Source organism: Mobula hypostoma, chromosome X2 (genome assembly GCF_963921235.1).
Source record: "Mobula hypostoma chromosome X2, sMobHyp1.1, whole genome shotgun sequence".
In the NCBI taxonomy this organism is placed as follows: domain Eukaryota; kingdom Metazoa; phylum Chordata; class Chondrichthyes; order Myliobatiformes; family Myliobatidae; genus Mobula; species Mobula hypostoma.
The window spans coordinates 8900355-8918220 of NC_086129.1; the positions used below are offsets into that span (position 1 = coordinate 8900355).

General features: G+C 44.9%; 1 protein-coding gene across 1 annotated transcript; it reads left to right on the forward strand.

Moving 5' to 3' along the window:
- Nucleotides 1–1363: 1363 nt before the first annotated feature.
- LOC134340863 (uncharacterized protein DDB_G0271670-like) lies at nt 1364–6484 on the forward strand (the record flags this gene model as incomplete). The annotated part of the gene is made up of 2 exons (XM_063038437.1): nt 1364–1453; nt 6365–6484. Coding segments are annotated over 2 exons (210 nt in total), but the record flags the coding sequence as incomplete, so codon positions are not given.
- Nucleotides 6485–17866: the final 11382 nt, after the last annotated feature.

Below are 17866 nucleotides of genomic sequence, written 5' to 3' on the forward strand. Positions count from 1 at the left end.
CCAACACATCATCATCTGCATTCAACACATCATCCTCCTCATCTGACAAATCATCCTCAATATCCAAGCCATCATCTACAACACCCAAAACATCATCGTCCTCATCCAACGCATCATCCTGCACATCAAGCTGATCATTCTCTGCATTCAGCACATCTTTACCACATCTAGCACATCATCCTCCACATTCATCACGTCATCCTCCGCAGCCTACACATCCTCCTCCTCATCCAACACATCCTCCTCCTCACCCAACACATCCTCCTCCTCATCCAACAGAGCTTCTTCCTCAGCTAACATATCATACACCGCATCGAAGTCATCATCTACCACATCCAGCACATTATCCTCTGCATTTAACACATCATCTTCCTCATCTAACATATCATCCACTGCAGACAGCGCATCATACTCCACAACCAAAACATCATCCTCGACATCTGCCCTATCAATGTCCACATCCAACATATCATCCTCTGTATCCAACACATCATCTCTACATCCAACACTTCGTTGGCTGCATCCAACGTGTCATACTCCTTATCCAACACAGCTTCCTCCACATCCAACACATCATCCTCTGCATTCAACACCTCAACCAAAAAGTCAACATCCACATTCAAAACATCAACTACCACATAATACACCTCATCCTCCCCATCGAACACATCATCCTCCCCATCGAACACATCATCCTCCCCATCGAACACATCATCTTCCCCATCGAACACATCATCCTCCCCATCGAACACATCATCCTCTCCATCGAACACATCATCCTCACCATCGAACCCATCATCCTCCCCATGGAACACATCAGCCTCCCTATGGAACACATCACCCTCTGCATCCAACACATCACCCTCCGCATCCAACACATCACCCTTCGCATTTAACACATCATCCTCATGTAACACATCATCCGCTGCAGACAGCACATCATACTCCACAACCAAAACATCATCCTCGACATCTGCCCTATCAATGTCCACATCCAACATATCATCCTCTGCATTCAACACATCCGACACATCATCTCCACATCCAACACTTCATTGGCTGCATCCAATGTGTCATACTCCTCATCCAACACAGCTTCCTCCACATCCAATACATCATCCTGCACATCAAGCTCATCATCTTCTGCATTCAGCACTTCTTTATCACATCAGAAACATCATCCTCCACATCTAGCACATCGTCCTCCACATCCAAGAAATTATCCTCCGCATCCAACACGTCATCCTCCGCATCCAACACATCATCATCATCCAAGAAATTATTCTCTATATCCCACACATCATCTACCACATTGAATACATAATCCTCTGCATCCAGCATATCATCCTCCGCATCCATCACATCATCTGCCTCATCCAAGACATCATCCTCATCCAAGACATCATCCTCTTCATCGAACACATCATCTTCCTCAGCTAACATATCATACTCCGCATCCAAGACATCATCTACCACATCCAACATATCCACCTCCAATACAACACATTATCCTCTGCATTTAATACATCATCTTCCCCATCTGACATATCATCCGCTGCACACAGCACATCATACTCCACAACCAAAACATCATCCTCGACATCTGCCCTATCAATGTCCACATCCAACATATCATCCTCTGTATCCAACACATCATCTACCACATCCAACACATCATCTCCACGTCCAACACTTCATTGGCTCCATCCAACGTGTCATACTCCTTATCCAACACAGCTTCCTCCACATCCAACACATCATCCTCTGCATTTAGCAGCTCAACCAAAAAATCAACCTCTACATCCAACACATCAACTGCCACATAAAACACATCATTCTCCACATCCAACACATCACCCTCCGCAGCCAACACATCATGCTCCTGATCCCACTTAACATCCACCACATCCAACACATCATCCTCCACATTCAACAATTCGTCCCCTGCATTCAACAATCAATCCTCCTGATCCAACAAACATCCTCCACATACAATGCATCATCTACTTCATCCAGCACGTCATCCTCCTCGTCCAACACGTCACTACAACATCAAAAAAATCATACTCCTCATCCAAAACATCATGCTCCGTATCCAAAACATCATCTACTACATCTGTCTTATCAACATCCACATCCAACACATCATCCATTGCATTGAACTCATCATCTACCACGTCGAACATGTCATCTCCACATCCAACACATCATCTACCACATCCAACACAACATGCTCCTCGACAAACCTCATCTTCCACATCCAACACATGGTCCTCTACATTCAACGCGTAATACTGAACATCCAACACATCATCCTCCTCATCCAACAAATCATCCTCTGCATTCAAAACGGCATCGACCACATCGAAAACATCATCCTCCCCATCCAGCACATCATCTACCACATTCTAGACATCATCCTCCGCATTCAACACACCATCCTCCTTATCCAACAAATCATCCTCCACAACAACACATTTTCCTCCACGTCCAACACATCATTCTCTTCATCCAACACATTTTCCTCCACGTCCAACACATCATCCTCCAGATACAATACGTCATCCTCCGCAACCAGCACATCATCTACCACATCCAACACCGCATTCTCCGCAACCACCAGATCATCCACCTGATCTAACACATCATCCACCTCATCCAACACATCATCCTCTGCATTCAGCACGTCATTCTACACATCCAACACATCCTCCTCATCCAACACGTTGTCCTTCATGTCCAACACATCATTCTCCCCATACAACACGTCATCCTCCGCAACCAGCACATCATCTACCACATCCAACGCATCATCGTCCTCATCCAACACATCACTACAGCATCAAAAACATCATACTCCACATCCAAAACATCATGCTCCGTATCCAAAACATCATCTACTACATCTGTGCTATCAACCTCCACATCCAACACATCATCCTCTGCATAGAACACATCATCTACCACATCCAACATATCATCTCCACATCCAACACATCATACTCCTCGTTAAACCTCATCTTCCACATCCAACACATGATCCTCTGTATTCAACACGTCATCCTCAACATCCAACACATCATCCAACACATCATCCTCCTCACCCAACAAATTATCCTCTGCATGCAACACATCATCGACCTCATCGAAAGCATCATACTTCACATCTAACACATAATGCTCCACTTCCAACAATCTACCACATCTGTCCAATCAACATCCACATCCAGCACATCATCCTTTGCATCCAACACATTATCATCCACAACCAAAACATCATAATCCGCATCCAACACATCATCTACCAAATCCAACACATCATCTTCTGCACTCAACACATCATCTACCACATCCTACAAATCATACTGAACCAAAAATTCATGATCCGCGTCCAGCCCATCATCCTTCAGGTTCAACACACATATCTGAGTCATGAGCCCTATCAGCGTCCACATCCAACACATCATCCCCCGCATCCATATCATCATCCGCATCCGCTCTATCAACCTCCATATCCAAACAGATCATCTACCACATCCCACACAACAGCCTGCTCATCCAATAAATATTCATCGGCATTCAACTCATCATCTGCCACATCCAACACATCATCCTCCACATCCAATACATCAACCCCAGCATCCAGCACATCACCCTCCTCATCCAACAAATCATCCTCCACATCCAACACATCATCTACCATGTCCTACACAGCATTCGGCTCATCCAACAAATCATCCTCCTCATCCAACAGATCATCCTTTGCATTCAACACATGATCGACCACATCGAAAGCATCATACTTCACATCCAACACATAATACTCCGCTTCCAACAAATCATCTACCACATCTGTCCTATAAACATCCACATCCAACACATCATCCCTTGCATCCGACACATTATCATCCACACGAAAAACATCATACTCCGCATCCAACAGATCACCTACCAGATCCAAAACATCCTCCTCCTCATCGCATCTGTCCTATCAACCTCCACATCCAAAACATCATCCTCTGCGTTCAACACATCATCGACCACTTCCAACATATCATCTCCACATCTGGCACATCATCTACCACATTCTACAAATCATACTGCTCAACCAACACATCATCCTCCACATCCAAAACATCCTCCTCCTCATCCAACACATCATCCCCCACATCCAACATATCATTCTCCTCGTGCAACACATCATCCTTCACATCCAACACATCACCCTCGACATGAGCCCTATCAGCCTCTTCATCCAACGCATCATCTACCATATCCTACACATCATCCTGCTCATCCAACAAATCATCATCGGCATTCAACTCATCACCTACAGATCCAACACATCATCCTCCACATCCATTACATCAACCCCCGCATCCAGCAAATCATCCTCCTCATCCAGCACATCATCCTCAGCATCCGACCTATCACCCTCCATATCCAACACGTTACCCTCCTCATCCAACACATCACCCTCCTCATCCAACACATCATCTACCACATTCACTTCACCGTCCTCATCCATCACATCATCTAGCACATCACACACATCATCGTCTGCATTCAACACGTCTTTACCATATCTAACACATCATCCTCTGCATCTGACACGTCATCCTCCACATCCAACACATCATCTACCACATCCACATCTTCACCGTCCTCATCCAAAACATCATCCAGCACATCACGCATATCATCCTCTGCATTCAACACATCATCCTCCGCATCCAACACATCATCCCCTGCATTGAACACATCATCCTCCTCATCCAACAAATCATCTACCACACCCAGCACATCACCCTCCGCATCCAGCACATCAACTACCACATCCACAACTTCACCATCCTCATCCAACACATCATCCAGCACATGACACACGTCATCCTCTGCATTCAACACATCTTTACCACCTCAAAAACATCATCCTCCACATCTAACAGATCATCCACCGCATCCAACATATAATCATCCACCGCATCCAACACATAATCAACCACCGCATCCAACACATCATCTACAACATGCAACACATCATCTTCCTGATATGAACGCATCAATCTCCACATTCAACACATCATCCTCATCCAACACATCACCTTCCACATCCACTTCACCGCCCTCATCCAACACATCATGTAGCACATCACGCACATCATCCTCTGCATTCAACACATCTTTACCACATCCTGACACGTCACCCTCTGCATCTTCACTGTCCTCATCCAACACATCACACACATGATCCCCCGCATCCAACACATTATCCTCATCAAACACCTCATCTTCCTCAAACAATATATCATCCCCTGCATTGAACACGTCATCATCCACATCCAACACATCATCCTCCTTATCCAACAGATCATTCTCTGCTTTCAACACATCATCTACCCCATCCAACACGTCACCCTCCTCATCCAACACGTCACCCTCCACATCCACATCTTCACCGTCCTCATCCAGCACATCATCCTCCGCATCCAGCACATCATCTTCCTCATCCAACAAATCATTCTCTGCTTTCAACACATCATCTACCCCATCCAGCACATCGCCCTCTGCATCCACAACTTCACCGTCCTCATCCAGCACATCACACACGTCATCCTCTGCTTTCGACACAACTTTATGACATCAAAAACATCATCCTCCGCATCCAACGCCGCCTCCTCCTGATCCCACATAACATCCTCCACATCCAACAGATCAACCTACACATTCAACAAATCGTCCTCTGCATTCAACCGATCAATCCTCCTCTTCCAACAAATCATCCCCCACATCCAACAAATCATCCTCCTCATCCAGCAAGTTATCCTCCACATCCATCACATCATCCTCCAGATCCAACTCATCATCCCCGACATCTGCCCTATCAATGTCCACATCGAACACATCATTCTCTGCATTCCACACATCAGCTACCACATCCAACACATAACCCTCCTCATCCAATAAATCCTACACCGCATCCAACACATCACCTAGCACATCCAACACATCATCCTCCTCAGCAAACACATCATCCTCTGCATTCAACACATCATCCACCTCATCCAACATATCATGCTCCACACCGACACATTATCTTCCGCATCTAACACATCATTCTCCTGATCCCACATAACATCCGGCACATCCAACACTTCATCCTCCATATTCAACAAATCATCCTCCGCATTCAACAGATCAATCCTCCTCTTCCAACAAATCATGCTCCACATACAACACATTATCTACCACATCCAAAACATCATCCATCTCATCCAACAAATCATGCTCTGCATCTAACACATCATCTAACACATTTAACACATAATCCTCTTCATCGAACACATCATTCTCTTCATCCAAGACGTCATCCCCCAGATCCAACACATCATCCTCCTCATCCCACAAATCATCCTCCACATCCAAAACATCATCTACCACACCCTACGCATCTTCCTCCGCATCCAACGCATCTTCCTCCTGATCCCAAACAACATCCTCCACATAACATATAATCCCCCACATCCATCACATCATCCTCCAGATCCAACTCATCATCCTCGACATCTGTCCTATCAACGTCCACATCCAACACATCATTCTCTGTATTCCACACATCATCTACCACATCCAACACATAATTCTCCTCATCCAATAAATCCTACACCGCATCCAGCACATCATCTAGCTCATCCAACACATCATCCTCCTCATCAAATACACCAGCCTCTGCATTCAACACATCATCCAACTCATCCAAAAAATCATGATCCACAGCAACACATTATCTTCCGCATCCAACACATCATCCTCCTAATTAAACTTATCATCCTTCTCATCCAACACATCATTCTCCTGATCCCACATAACATCCTCCACATTCAACAAATCGTCCTCTGCATTCAACAGATCAATCCTCCTCTTCCAACAAATCATCCGCCACATACAACACATCATCCATCTCATCCAACAAATCATGCTCCGCATCTACCAGATCATCTAACACAGGGGTCCCCAACCTTTTTCACACTGCGGACCAGTTTAATATTGACAATATTCTTGCGGACCGGCCAACCCTGGGGGGGGGGGGAGGGTAGGGTTGCCAACGGACAAGAGTAGCAGTCAAATACGTTGTGTTTATCCAGAGAAAGATTACAATGACCAGGAAGCCTTGCGCGAGCACCAGTGCGCATGCGCCTTGTGACCTGCCGATTTTTTTCCACTGTGCAAATCCATTTTGGCGATTCTGTTCGGGGGGTGGGGGTTGTTAATCACGACCGGAGTATAGGTGATAAGTGGATAATACACTCAATTTCATTTCTAAAAGGGTTTATCTAATGAATTTAATATTAAACACACAGTGCATATTTTCCTCGCATGAGTATAATGATAAGTCAATTATCAGGGGAGCTTGAAGTAAGTGTTAAACGAACTTCCAGTAGGAGTGGTAGAGGCAGGTTCGATATTATAATTTAAAGAAAAATTGGATAGGTACATGGACAGGAAAGGAATGGAGGGTTATGGCCTGATTGCAGGTCGGCGGGACTAGGTGACAGTAGCGTTCAGCACAGACTAGAAGGGCAGAAATGGCCTGTTTCCGTGCTGTAATTGTTATATGGTTATATAAGGTCAATAGGATCGTAATATTTTAAGTAAGGTTTGGATATAAACACAGCACATATTTTCCCCGTCTAACATATAAAATCATTGCAACACACCAATATCGCTGAATCAGTGGGAGCCCTGGGCTTGTTTTCCTGCAACAAGACGGTGCCATCGAGGGGTGATGGAAGACAGTGATACGCGAAGGGGGTTCCTTATGTCCAGTCTATTCTGCAATTTAGTTTTCGTTGCATTCATTGCAGAGATATGTTGGAAATGGAAGCAACATTTTCAGTGCTTTCGTGGCTATCTCAGGATATTTCACCTTGACTTTGATCCACAATGCCGGCAGAGGTGTTATGTCAAACACACTTTTCATCACGCCGCCATTTGCAAGTTCGAGGAGTTGATCTTCTTCCCGCGCTGACATAGGTGATGCGCGGGTAATGACCTTGCATGCATAATGGCTCAACAGTGCGTGACAGGGAATGAGGGAAGGTGCAGCTGACTCCTATCGCCAAATCATATCATTTCCTCGCGGCCCAGTAGCACATGCTTTGCGGCCCGGTACCGTTCCGTGGCCCGGTGGTTGGGGACCGCTGATCTAACACATCTAACACATAATCCTCCTCATCGAACACATCATTCTCCTCATCCAAGACATCATCACCCAGATCCAACGCATCATCCTCCACATCCAACACATCATCCTCCTGATCCCACATAACATCCTCCACATCCAGCACATCAACCTACACATTCAACAACTCGTCCTCTTCATCCAACACGTCATCCTCCACATCCATCACATCATACTCCAGATCCAACTCATCATCCTCGACATCCTCCCTATCAACGTCCACATCCAACACATCATTCTCTGCATTCAACACATTATCTACCACATCCAACACATCATCCTCCTCATCAAACACATCATTCTCCTCATCCAACAAATCATGCTCCACACCAACACATTATCCTCCGCATCCAACACATCTACCACCTCAAATATCTCATCCTCCTCATCCAACAAATCATCCTCAACGTCTAACACATCATCTACTGCATTCAAAACATCGTGCTCATCCCACACATCATCCTTTTCATTCAGTACATCTTTACCACATCCAAAACATCATCCTCCACATCTAGCTCATCATCCTCCACATCCAACACATCATATACAACATCCAAAACATCATTTTCCTGATACAAAACATCATCCTCCTCATCAAACAAATCCTACTCCGCATCCAACACATAATGTTCTGCATTCAAAACATCATCCACCTCATGCAACAAATCATCCTCCATAGCAACACATAATTTACCTCATTCAACATGTCATCCTCCTCATCCAACACGTCATCCTCCACATCCTACACGTCATCCTCCACATCCTACACGTCATCCTCCACATCCCACATAACATCCTCCACATCCAACACATCCTCCACATCCAACACATCATCCTTCACATTGAACACATCATCCTCTGCATTTAACACGTCATCCTCCACATCCATCATATCATCCTCCAGATCCAATACATCATCCTCGACATCTCCAAAACATCATACTCCGCATCCAACACATCACCTACCAGATCCAAATCATCCTCCTCCTCATCACATCTGTCCTATCAACCTCCACATCCAACACATTATCCTCTGCATTCAACACATCATCTACCACTTCCAACATATCATCTCCACATCCAACACATCATCCGCCACATCCAACATATCATTCTCCTCGTGCAACACTTCATCCTCCTCATCCAAAACATCATCCTTCTCATCCAACACATCATCCTCCAGCTTCAACACATCATCCTTGACATGAGCCCTATCAGCCTCCTCATCCAACACATCATCCTCCTCTTCCATGACATCATACTCCGCATCGGCCCTATCAATCTCCACATGCAACATATCATCTACCACATCCTTCACATCATCTTCCAAATCCAACAAATCATCGGCATCCAACTCATCATCTGCAGATCCAACACATCATCCTCCTCATCCAGCACATCATCCTCCTCATCCAGCACATCATCCTCAGCATCCGACCTATCAACCTCCACATTCAACACATCATCCTGCTCATCTAACAAGTGATCCTCCACATCCAACACATCATCCTCTGCATTCAATAGATGATCTACCACATGCAACCTATGATCTCCACATCCAACACATCATCCTCCTCATCCAACAGATCATCCTCCGCATCCAAAACATCATCCTCCTAATCCAACACATCATCCTCCACAACAAACACCTCATCCTCTGTATTTAACACATCATCTTCCTTATCCAACATATCATCCTCTGCATTCAACACATCAGCCTCCTTATTCAACACATCATCCCCCACATCCCTCACATCATCTACCACATTCTACACATCATCTTGCTCACCCAACAAATCATCATTCGCATCCAACACATCATCTGTCACATTCAGCACATAATCCTCCTCATCCAACAGATCATCCTCCAGATCCAAAACATAAGACCAGAAGACCATAAGACAAAGGAGCAAAAGTAGGCCATTCGGCCCATCGAGTCTGCTCCGCCATTTTATCATGAGCTGATCCATTTTATCCTATTTAGTCCCACTGCCCTGCCTTCTCACCATAACCTTTGATGCCCTGGCTACGCAGATACCTATCAATCTCTGCCTTAAATCCACCCAATGACTTGGCCTCCACTGCTGCCCGTGGCAACAAATTCCATAGATTCACCACCCTCTGACTAAAAAAATTTCTTCGCATTTCTGTTCTGAAAGGGCGCCCTTCAATCCTGAAGTCATGCCCTCTCGTACTAGACTCCCCCATCATGGGAAACAACTTTGCCACATCCACTCTGTCCATGCCTTTTAACATTCAAAATGTTTCTATGAGGTCTCCCCTCATTCTTCTGAACTCCAAGGAATACAGTCCAAGAGCGGACAAACGTTCCTCATATGTTAACCCTCTCATTCCCGGAATCATTCCAGTGAATCTTCTCTGTACCCTCTCCAACGTCAGCACGTCCTTTCTTAAATAAGGAGACCAAAACTGCCCACAGTACTCCAAGTGAGATCTCACCAGCGCCTTATAGAGCCTCAACATCACATCCCTGCTCCTATATTCTATTCCTCTAGAAATGAATGCCAACATTGCATTCGCCTTCTTCACTACTGACTCAACCTGAAGGTTAACTTTAAGGGAATCCTGTACGAGGACTCCCAAGTCCCGTTGCATCTCAGAACTTTGAATTCTTTCTCCATTTAAATAATAGTCTGCCCGTTTATTTTTTCTGCCAAAGTGCATAACCATACACTTTCCAACATTGTACTTCATTTGTCACTTCTCTGCCCATTCTTCCAATCTACCCAAGTCTCTCTGCAGACTCTCCGTTTCCTCAGCACTACCGGCCCCTCCACCTATCTTCGTATCGTCAGCAAACTTAGCCACAAAGCCATCTATTCCATAATCCAAATCGTTGATGTACAATGTAAAAAGAAGCGGCCCCAACACTGATCCCTGTGGAACACCACTGGTAACCCGCAGCCAACCAGAATAGGATCCCTTTATTCCCACTCTCTGTTTCCTGCCAATCAGCCAACGCTCTATCCATGTATGTAACTTTCCTGTAATTCCATGGGCTCTTATCTTGTTAAGTAGCCTCATGTGTGGCACCTTGTCAAAGGCCTTCTGAAAATCCAAATATACAACATCCACTGCATCTCCCTTGTCTAGCCTACTGGTAATTTCCTCAAAAAATTGTAACAGGTTTGTCAGGCAGGATTTTCCTTTAAGGAATCCATGCTGAGTTCTGCCTATCTTGTCATATGCCTCCAGGTACTCTGTAACCTCATCTTTGACAATCTACTCCAACAACTTCCCATCCACCGATGTCAAGCTAACAGGTCTATAATTTCCTTTTTGCTTCCTTGCCCCCTTCTTAAATAGCGGAGTGACATTTGCAATCTTCCAGTCTTCCGGAACCATGCCAGAATCTATCGACTTTTGAAAGATCATCGCTAATGCCTCCGCAATCTCCACAGCTACTTCCTTCAGAACACAAGGGTGCATTCCATCTGGTCCAGGAGATTTATCGACCTTTAGCCTATTCAGCTTCCTGAGTACTTTCTCTGTCGTAATTGTGACTGCGCACACTTCTCTTCCCTGCCACCCTTGAATGTCCGGTATCCTGCTGTCTTCCTCAGTGAAGACTGATGCAAAATACTTGTTCAGTTCCTCTGCCATCTCCTCGTCTCCCATTACAATTTCTCCAGTATCATTTTCTATCGTCATCATCCTCCACATCCAACACGTCATCCTCCTCATCCAACATATTATCCTCTGCCTTCAACACATAACCATATAACAATTACAGCATGGAAACAGGCCATCTCGGCCCTTCTAGTCCGTGCCGAACTCCTATTCTCACCTAGTCCCACCGACCTGCACTCGATCCATAACCCTCCATTCCCTTCCTGTCCATATATCTATCCAATTTAACTTTAACCGACAACCCCAAACCTGCCTCAACCACTTCTGTTGGAAGCTCGTTCCACACAGCTACCACTCTCTGAGTAAAGAAGTTCCCCCTCATGTTACTCCTAAACTTCTGTCCTTTAACTCTCAACTCATGTCCTCTTGTTTGAATCTCCCCCTCTCTCAATGGAAAAAGCCTATCTACGTCAACTCTATCAATCCCCCTCTTAATTTTAAACACCTCTATCAAGTCCCCTCTCAACCTTCTACGTTCCAAAGAATAAAGACCTAACTTGTTCAACCTTTCTCTGTAATTTAGGAGATGAAACCCAGGTAACATTTCAGTAAACTTCCTCTGTACTCTCTCAATTTTATTGACATCTTTCCTTTAATTCAGTGACCAAAACTGTACTCAATACTCCAAATTTGGCCTTACCAATCCCTTATACAATTTCAACATTACATCCCAACTCCTATACTCAATGCTCTGATTTATAAAGGCCAGCATACCAAAAGCTTTCTTCACCACCCTATCCACATGAGATTCCACCTTCAGGGAACTATGCACCATTATTTCTAGATCCCTCTGTTCTACTGCATTCTTCAATGCCCTACCATTTACCATGTATGTTCTATTTTGATTAGTCCTACCAAAATGTAGCACCTCACATTTTTTCAGCATTAAACTCCATCTGCCATCTTTCAGCCCACTCTTCTAATTGGCCTAAATCTCTCTGCAAGCTTTGAAAACCTACTTCATTATCCACAACGCCATCTATCTTGGTATCATCTGCATACTTACTAATCTAATTTACCACCCCATAATCCAGATCATGAATATTTATGACTAAAATCACTGGACCCTGTACACATCCCTGAGGCACACCGCTACACACCCTCCTCCAATCTGACACACAGTTCTCCACCACTACTCTCTGGCGTCTCCCATCTAGCCACTGCTGAATCCATTTTACTACTTCCATATTAATGCCTAACGATTGAACTTTCCTAACTAACCTTCCTTGTGGAACCTTGTCAAAGGCCTTACTGAAGTCCATATAGACAACATCCACCGCTTTACCCTCGTCAACTTTCCTAGTAACCTCATCAAAAAATTCAATAAGATTTGTCAAACATGATCTTCCATGTACAAATCCATGTTGACTGTTCCGAATCAGACCCTGTCCATCCAGATACTTTTTATACCATCTCTGAGAATACTTTCCATCAATTTACCCATCACTACGTCAAACTCACACAGGCCAATAATTAAAAACTCAAACAACAGGAATTCTGCAGATGCTGGAAATTCAAGCAACACACAAAAAAGTTGCTGGTGAACGCAGCAGGCCAGGCTGCATCTCTAGGAAGAGGTGCAGTCGACGTTTCAGGCAGAAGGGTCTCGGCCTGAAACGTCGATTGCACCTCTTCCTAGAGATGCAGCCTGGCCTGCTGCGTTCACCAGCAACTTCTATGTGCGTTGCAGGCCGATAATTGCTAGGTTTACTCTTAGAACCCTTTTAAAACAATGGAACCACATGAGCAATACGCCGATCCTCCGGCACCATCCCCATTTCTAATGACGGCACTCACAATGTGCTGGATGAACTCAGCAGGTCAGTCAGCATCAGTTGAAAAGATTAGTCGACGTTTCGGGCCGAAACCCTTTGTCAGGACTGAAGGAAGAACTTTGGGGTGGATTTGAAGAATGCTGGTAGTTGAAAAAAACAAAGACAAAGGGGTGGGGGAGGGGAAGCAGGGAGGTGATTGGCAGGAGAACAATGCGCAGTAGAAGGAGGCGGAACTATGAGGGAGGTGATGTGAAATAGGGATAGAGGAAGGGAGGGGGGGAGGGAATTACCGGAAGTTGGAGAATTCTATGTTCATACCAAGGGGCTGGAGACTACCTACTGTTTTTTTCAACTACCAGCATTCTTCAAACCCTCCCCAAAGTTCTTCCTTCAGTCCTGATGAAGGGTTTCGGCCCAAAACGTCCACTGATCTTTTCAACTGATGTTGACTGACATGCTGAGTTCCTCCTGCGCATTGTGAGTGTTCCTTTGACAACAGTATCTGCAGATTATTTTGTGTTTCCGTTTCTAATGACATTTGAAATATTTCTGTCAGAGCACCTATTTCCACACTAACTTCCCTCAACGTCCTAGGGAATATCTTGTCCGGACCTGGAGACTTATCCTGTTTTATATTCCTTAAAAGCCCCAGTACTTCCTCTTATTTAATCGTCATACTTTCCATAACTACCCTACCTGTTTCCTTTACCTTACACAATTCAATATCCTTCTCCTTAGAAAATAGCACAGAAAAGAAATTGTTCAAGATCTCCCCCATCTTTTTTAGCTCCGCACATAGCCGTCCACTTTGATTCTCTAAGGGACCAATTTTATCCCTCACTGTCCTTTTGCTATTAATATAACTGTAGAAACCCTTTGGATTTATTTTCACCTTACTTGCTAAAGCTGCCTCGTATCTTCTTTTAGCTTTTCTAATTTCTGTCTAAAGATTCTTTTTACATTCTTTATATTCCCCGAGCACCTCATTAACTCCAAGCTGCCTATATTTATTGTAAATCCCTCTGTTCTTCCGAACCAAATTTCCTCTATCCCCTGAAAACCATGGCTCTCTCAAACTTTTAACCTTTCCTTTCAGCCCAACAGGAACATTTAGATCCTGTACCCTCAAAATTTCACCTTAAAATGACCTCCATTTCTCTATTACATCCTTCCCATAAAACAAATTTTCCCAATCCACTCCTTCTAAATCCTTTCGCATCTCCTCAAAGTTAGCCTTTCTCCAATCAAAAATCTCAACCCTGGGTCCAGTCCTATCCTTCTCCATAATTATATTGAAACTAATGGCATTGTGATCACTGGACACGAAGTGCTCCCCAACACATACCTCCATCTCCTGCTCTATCTCATTCCCTAACAGGAGATCCAACACTGCCCCTTCTCTAGTTGGTACCTCTATGTATTGCTGCAAAAAACTATCTTGCACACATTTGACAAACTCCAAACCATCCAGCCCTTTTACAGAATGGGCTTCCCAGTCTATGTGTGGAAAATTAAAGTCTCCTACAATCACAACCTTGTGCTTACTACAAATATCTGCTATCTCCTTACAACTTTGCTCCTCCAGTTTTCGGTCCCCATTAGGTGGTCTATAATACACCCCTATAAGAGTCACAACACTTTTCCTATTCCTCAATTCCACCCAAATAGCCTCCCTGGACGATTCCACTAATCTATCCTGCCAGAGGACCGCTGTTATATTTTCTCTGACAAGTGTTACGTAACCGGCAACAATGAATATTAATCGAGACAGGTTTTATGAAAACAACCAAACATTTATTAAACACATATAAGCGATAAGGGAAAAAAAACAAAAAGGAAAACTTTAACCAGAGGTTAACAGGTACGCAGCCGATCATCAACTCCACTCGGCTCTGGTTCTTAAAGCGTTAAATGCGGAAACAGTTCTTAAAGCGATACAGTCAGATACAGTTCTTAAAGCAATAACTTCAAAAGTCCAACAGTTTTACGCATTCAATTGGGAGAGACTTCTCTGGAGAAGGATTTCTTCACCAACACACCTTTACTGCCGGTTCTGTCCACAGGATTCCCGATGCCGAAAATAAACAGTTTAAATCAACTGACCTTAAATTCCCTTTAGAGAGAGACAGCCTTAGTGCATGAACTCATTGCGCTATTGCAAGAGTTATCTCAATGCAGGTTCTCTTCAACGAAGACTCAATAAGGTCGATACTTTATTAAACTGCTAAACGATGCCGACTTCTCTCGATCCTTCACTTCGATGAATTCTTCACTCTCCCTTCAAAACTGTCGGAATTGAGTAAATTGGCACTTCCAGCCACAAATTTCCAGTTCAAATGCAATATCTTGTAAGAGAACGCACCTTCCGTTTTAAAAATGAAACTGCGTCACAAAAACAAACACGCAACAGAAACGGAGGCACAACACGTTCTACCTGGAAATCTACAAACTCAAAAACCCACTGCCTCACCTGGGTCGACTCTTATATAGTCACGGGGCACATGTCATCACGTGACCTCACATCGGCGGGAAAATCACATCAGGTGACCTCCAAAAGACCATTACAGTATTCTCACAAAAAAACAGATCTCCTTGAGCATGTAACACAAGCAATGCAACACCTCCCCCTCTTGCCTCTCCTATTCTAGCACACCTGAAGCAAAATCCTGGAATATTTAGTTGCCAATCACACCCCTCCTGCAACCACGTTTCACTAGTAGCTACAACATCATACTTCCAGGTATCAATCCATGCTCTAAGCTCATCCACCTTTCTTACAATGCTCCTAGCATTAAAATAGATGCATTTAAGAATCTCTCCACCTTTTACTCTCTTTTTATCCTTAATGGAGCAAACAACTTTGTTATCTTCTTCTTCCTTCTCCCCTACATCTTTGGTCTGAGTGCTCCTGATCTCTGTCCCCTGCCTATCTTCCCTCACACACTGTCTACTAGCTTTCTCTATTTGTGAACTAACCTCCTCTCTCCTAGTCTCTTCAATTTGAATCCCACCTCCCAACCATTCTAGTTTAAAGTCACCTCAGTAGCCCTCGCAAATCTCCCCGCCAGGATATTGGTCCCCCTAGGATTCAAGTGTAACCTGTCCTTTTTGTACAGGTCATACCTGCACCAAAAGAGGTCCCAATGATCCAAAAACTTGAATCCCTGCCCCCTGCTCCAATCCCTCAGCCACACATTTATCCTCCACCTCATTTCATTCCTACTCTCACTGTCGCGTAGCACAGGCAGTAATCCCGAGATTACTACCTTTGCGGTCCTTTTTCTCAACTCCCTTCCTAACTCCCTATATTCTCCTTTCAGGACCTCTTCCCTTTTCCTACCTATGTCATTGGTACCTATATGTACTACGACCTCTGGCTCCTCTCCTTCCCACTTCAGGATATCTTGGACGCGATCAGAAATATCCCGGACCCTGACACCAGGTCTCTGGACTGCGTCCACAGAATCGCCTATCTGACCCCCTTACTATCGAGTCCCCTATTACTACTGCCCTCCTCTTCCTTGCCCTACCCTTCTGAGCTACAGGGCCGGACTCTGTGCCGGAGGCACGGCCATTGTCGCTTCCCCCAGGTAAGCTGTCGCCCCCAACAGTACTCAAACAGGAGTACCTATTGTCAAGGGGCACAGCCACCGGGGTACTCTCTATTACCTGACTCTTCCCCTTCCCCCTCCTAACCGTGACCCACTTGTCTGCCTCCCGTGGCCCCGGTGTGACCACCTGCCTGTAACTCCTCTCTATCACCTCCTCACTCTCCCTGACCAGACGAAGGTCATCGAGCTGCAGCTCCAGTTCCCTAACGCGGTCCCTTAGGAGCTGCATCTCAGCACACCTAGCGCAGATGTGGACGTCCGGGAGGCTTGGAGACTCCAGGACCTCCCACATCCGGCACCGAGAACAACAAGCTGCCCTCACACTCATACTGCCCCTTTCCTCAAATAACAACAAAAAATGAACACCAAACCTGCTTCGCCTCGCCCCTTTCCACCTAAGCCCGTTGAGCCGAAGCCCTTCAGACTCCACTCTGCTCCCGGCTCACTCCACCGCCCGCAAACAATGCTGCCTGCTGGAGAAGGCTGTCTTCCTTTTAAATCTTCTGCGCATCACCTTCCACATCCAACACATCATCCACTGCATACGGCACATTATCGTAAACAACCATGACATCATCCTTCGCATC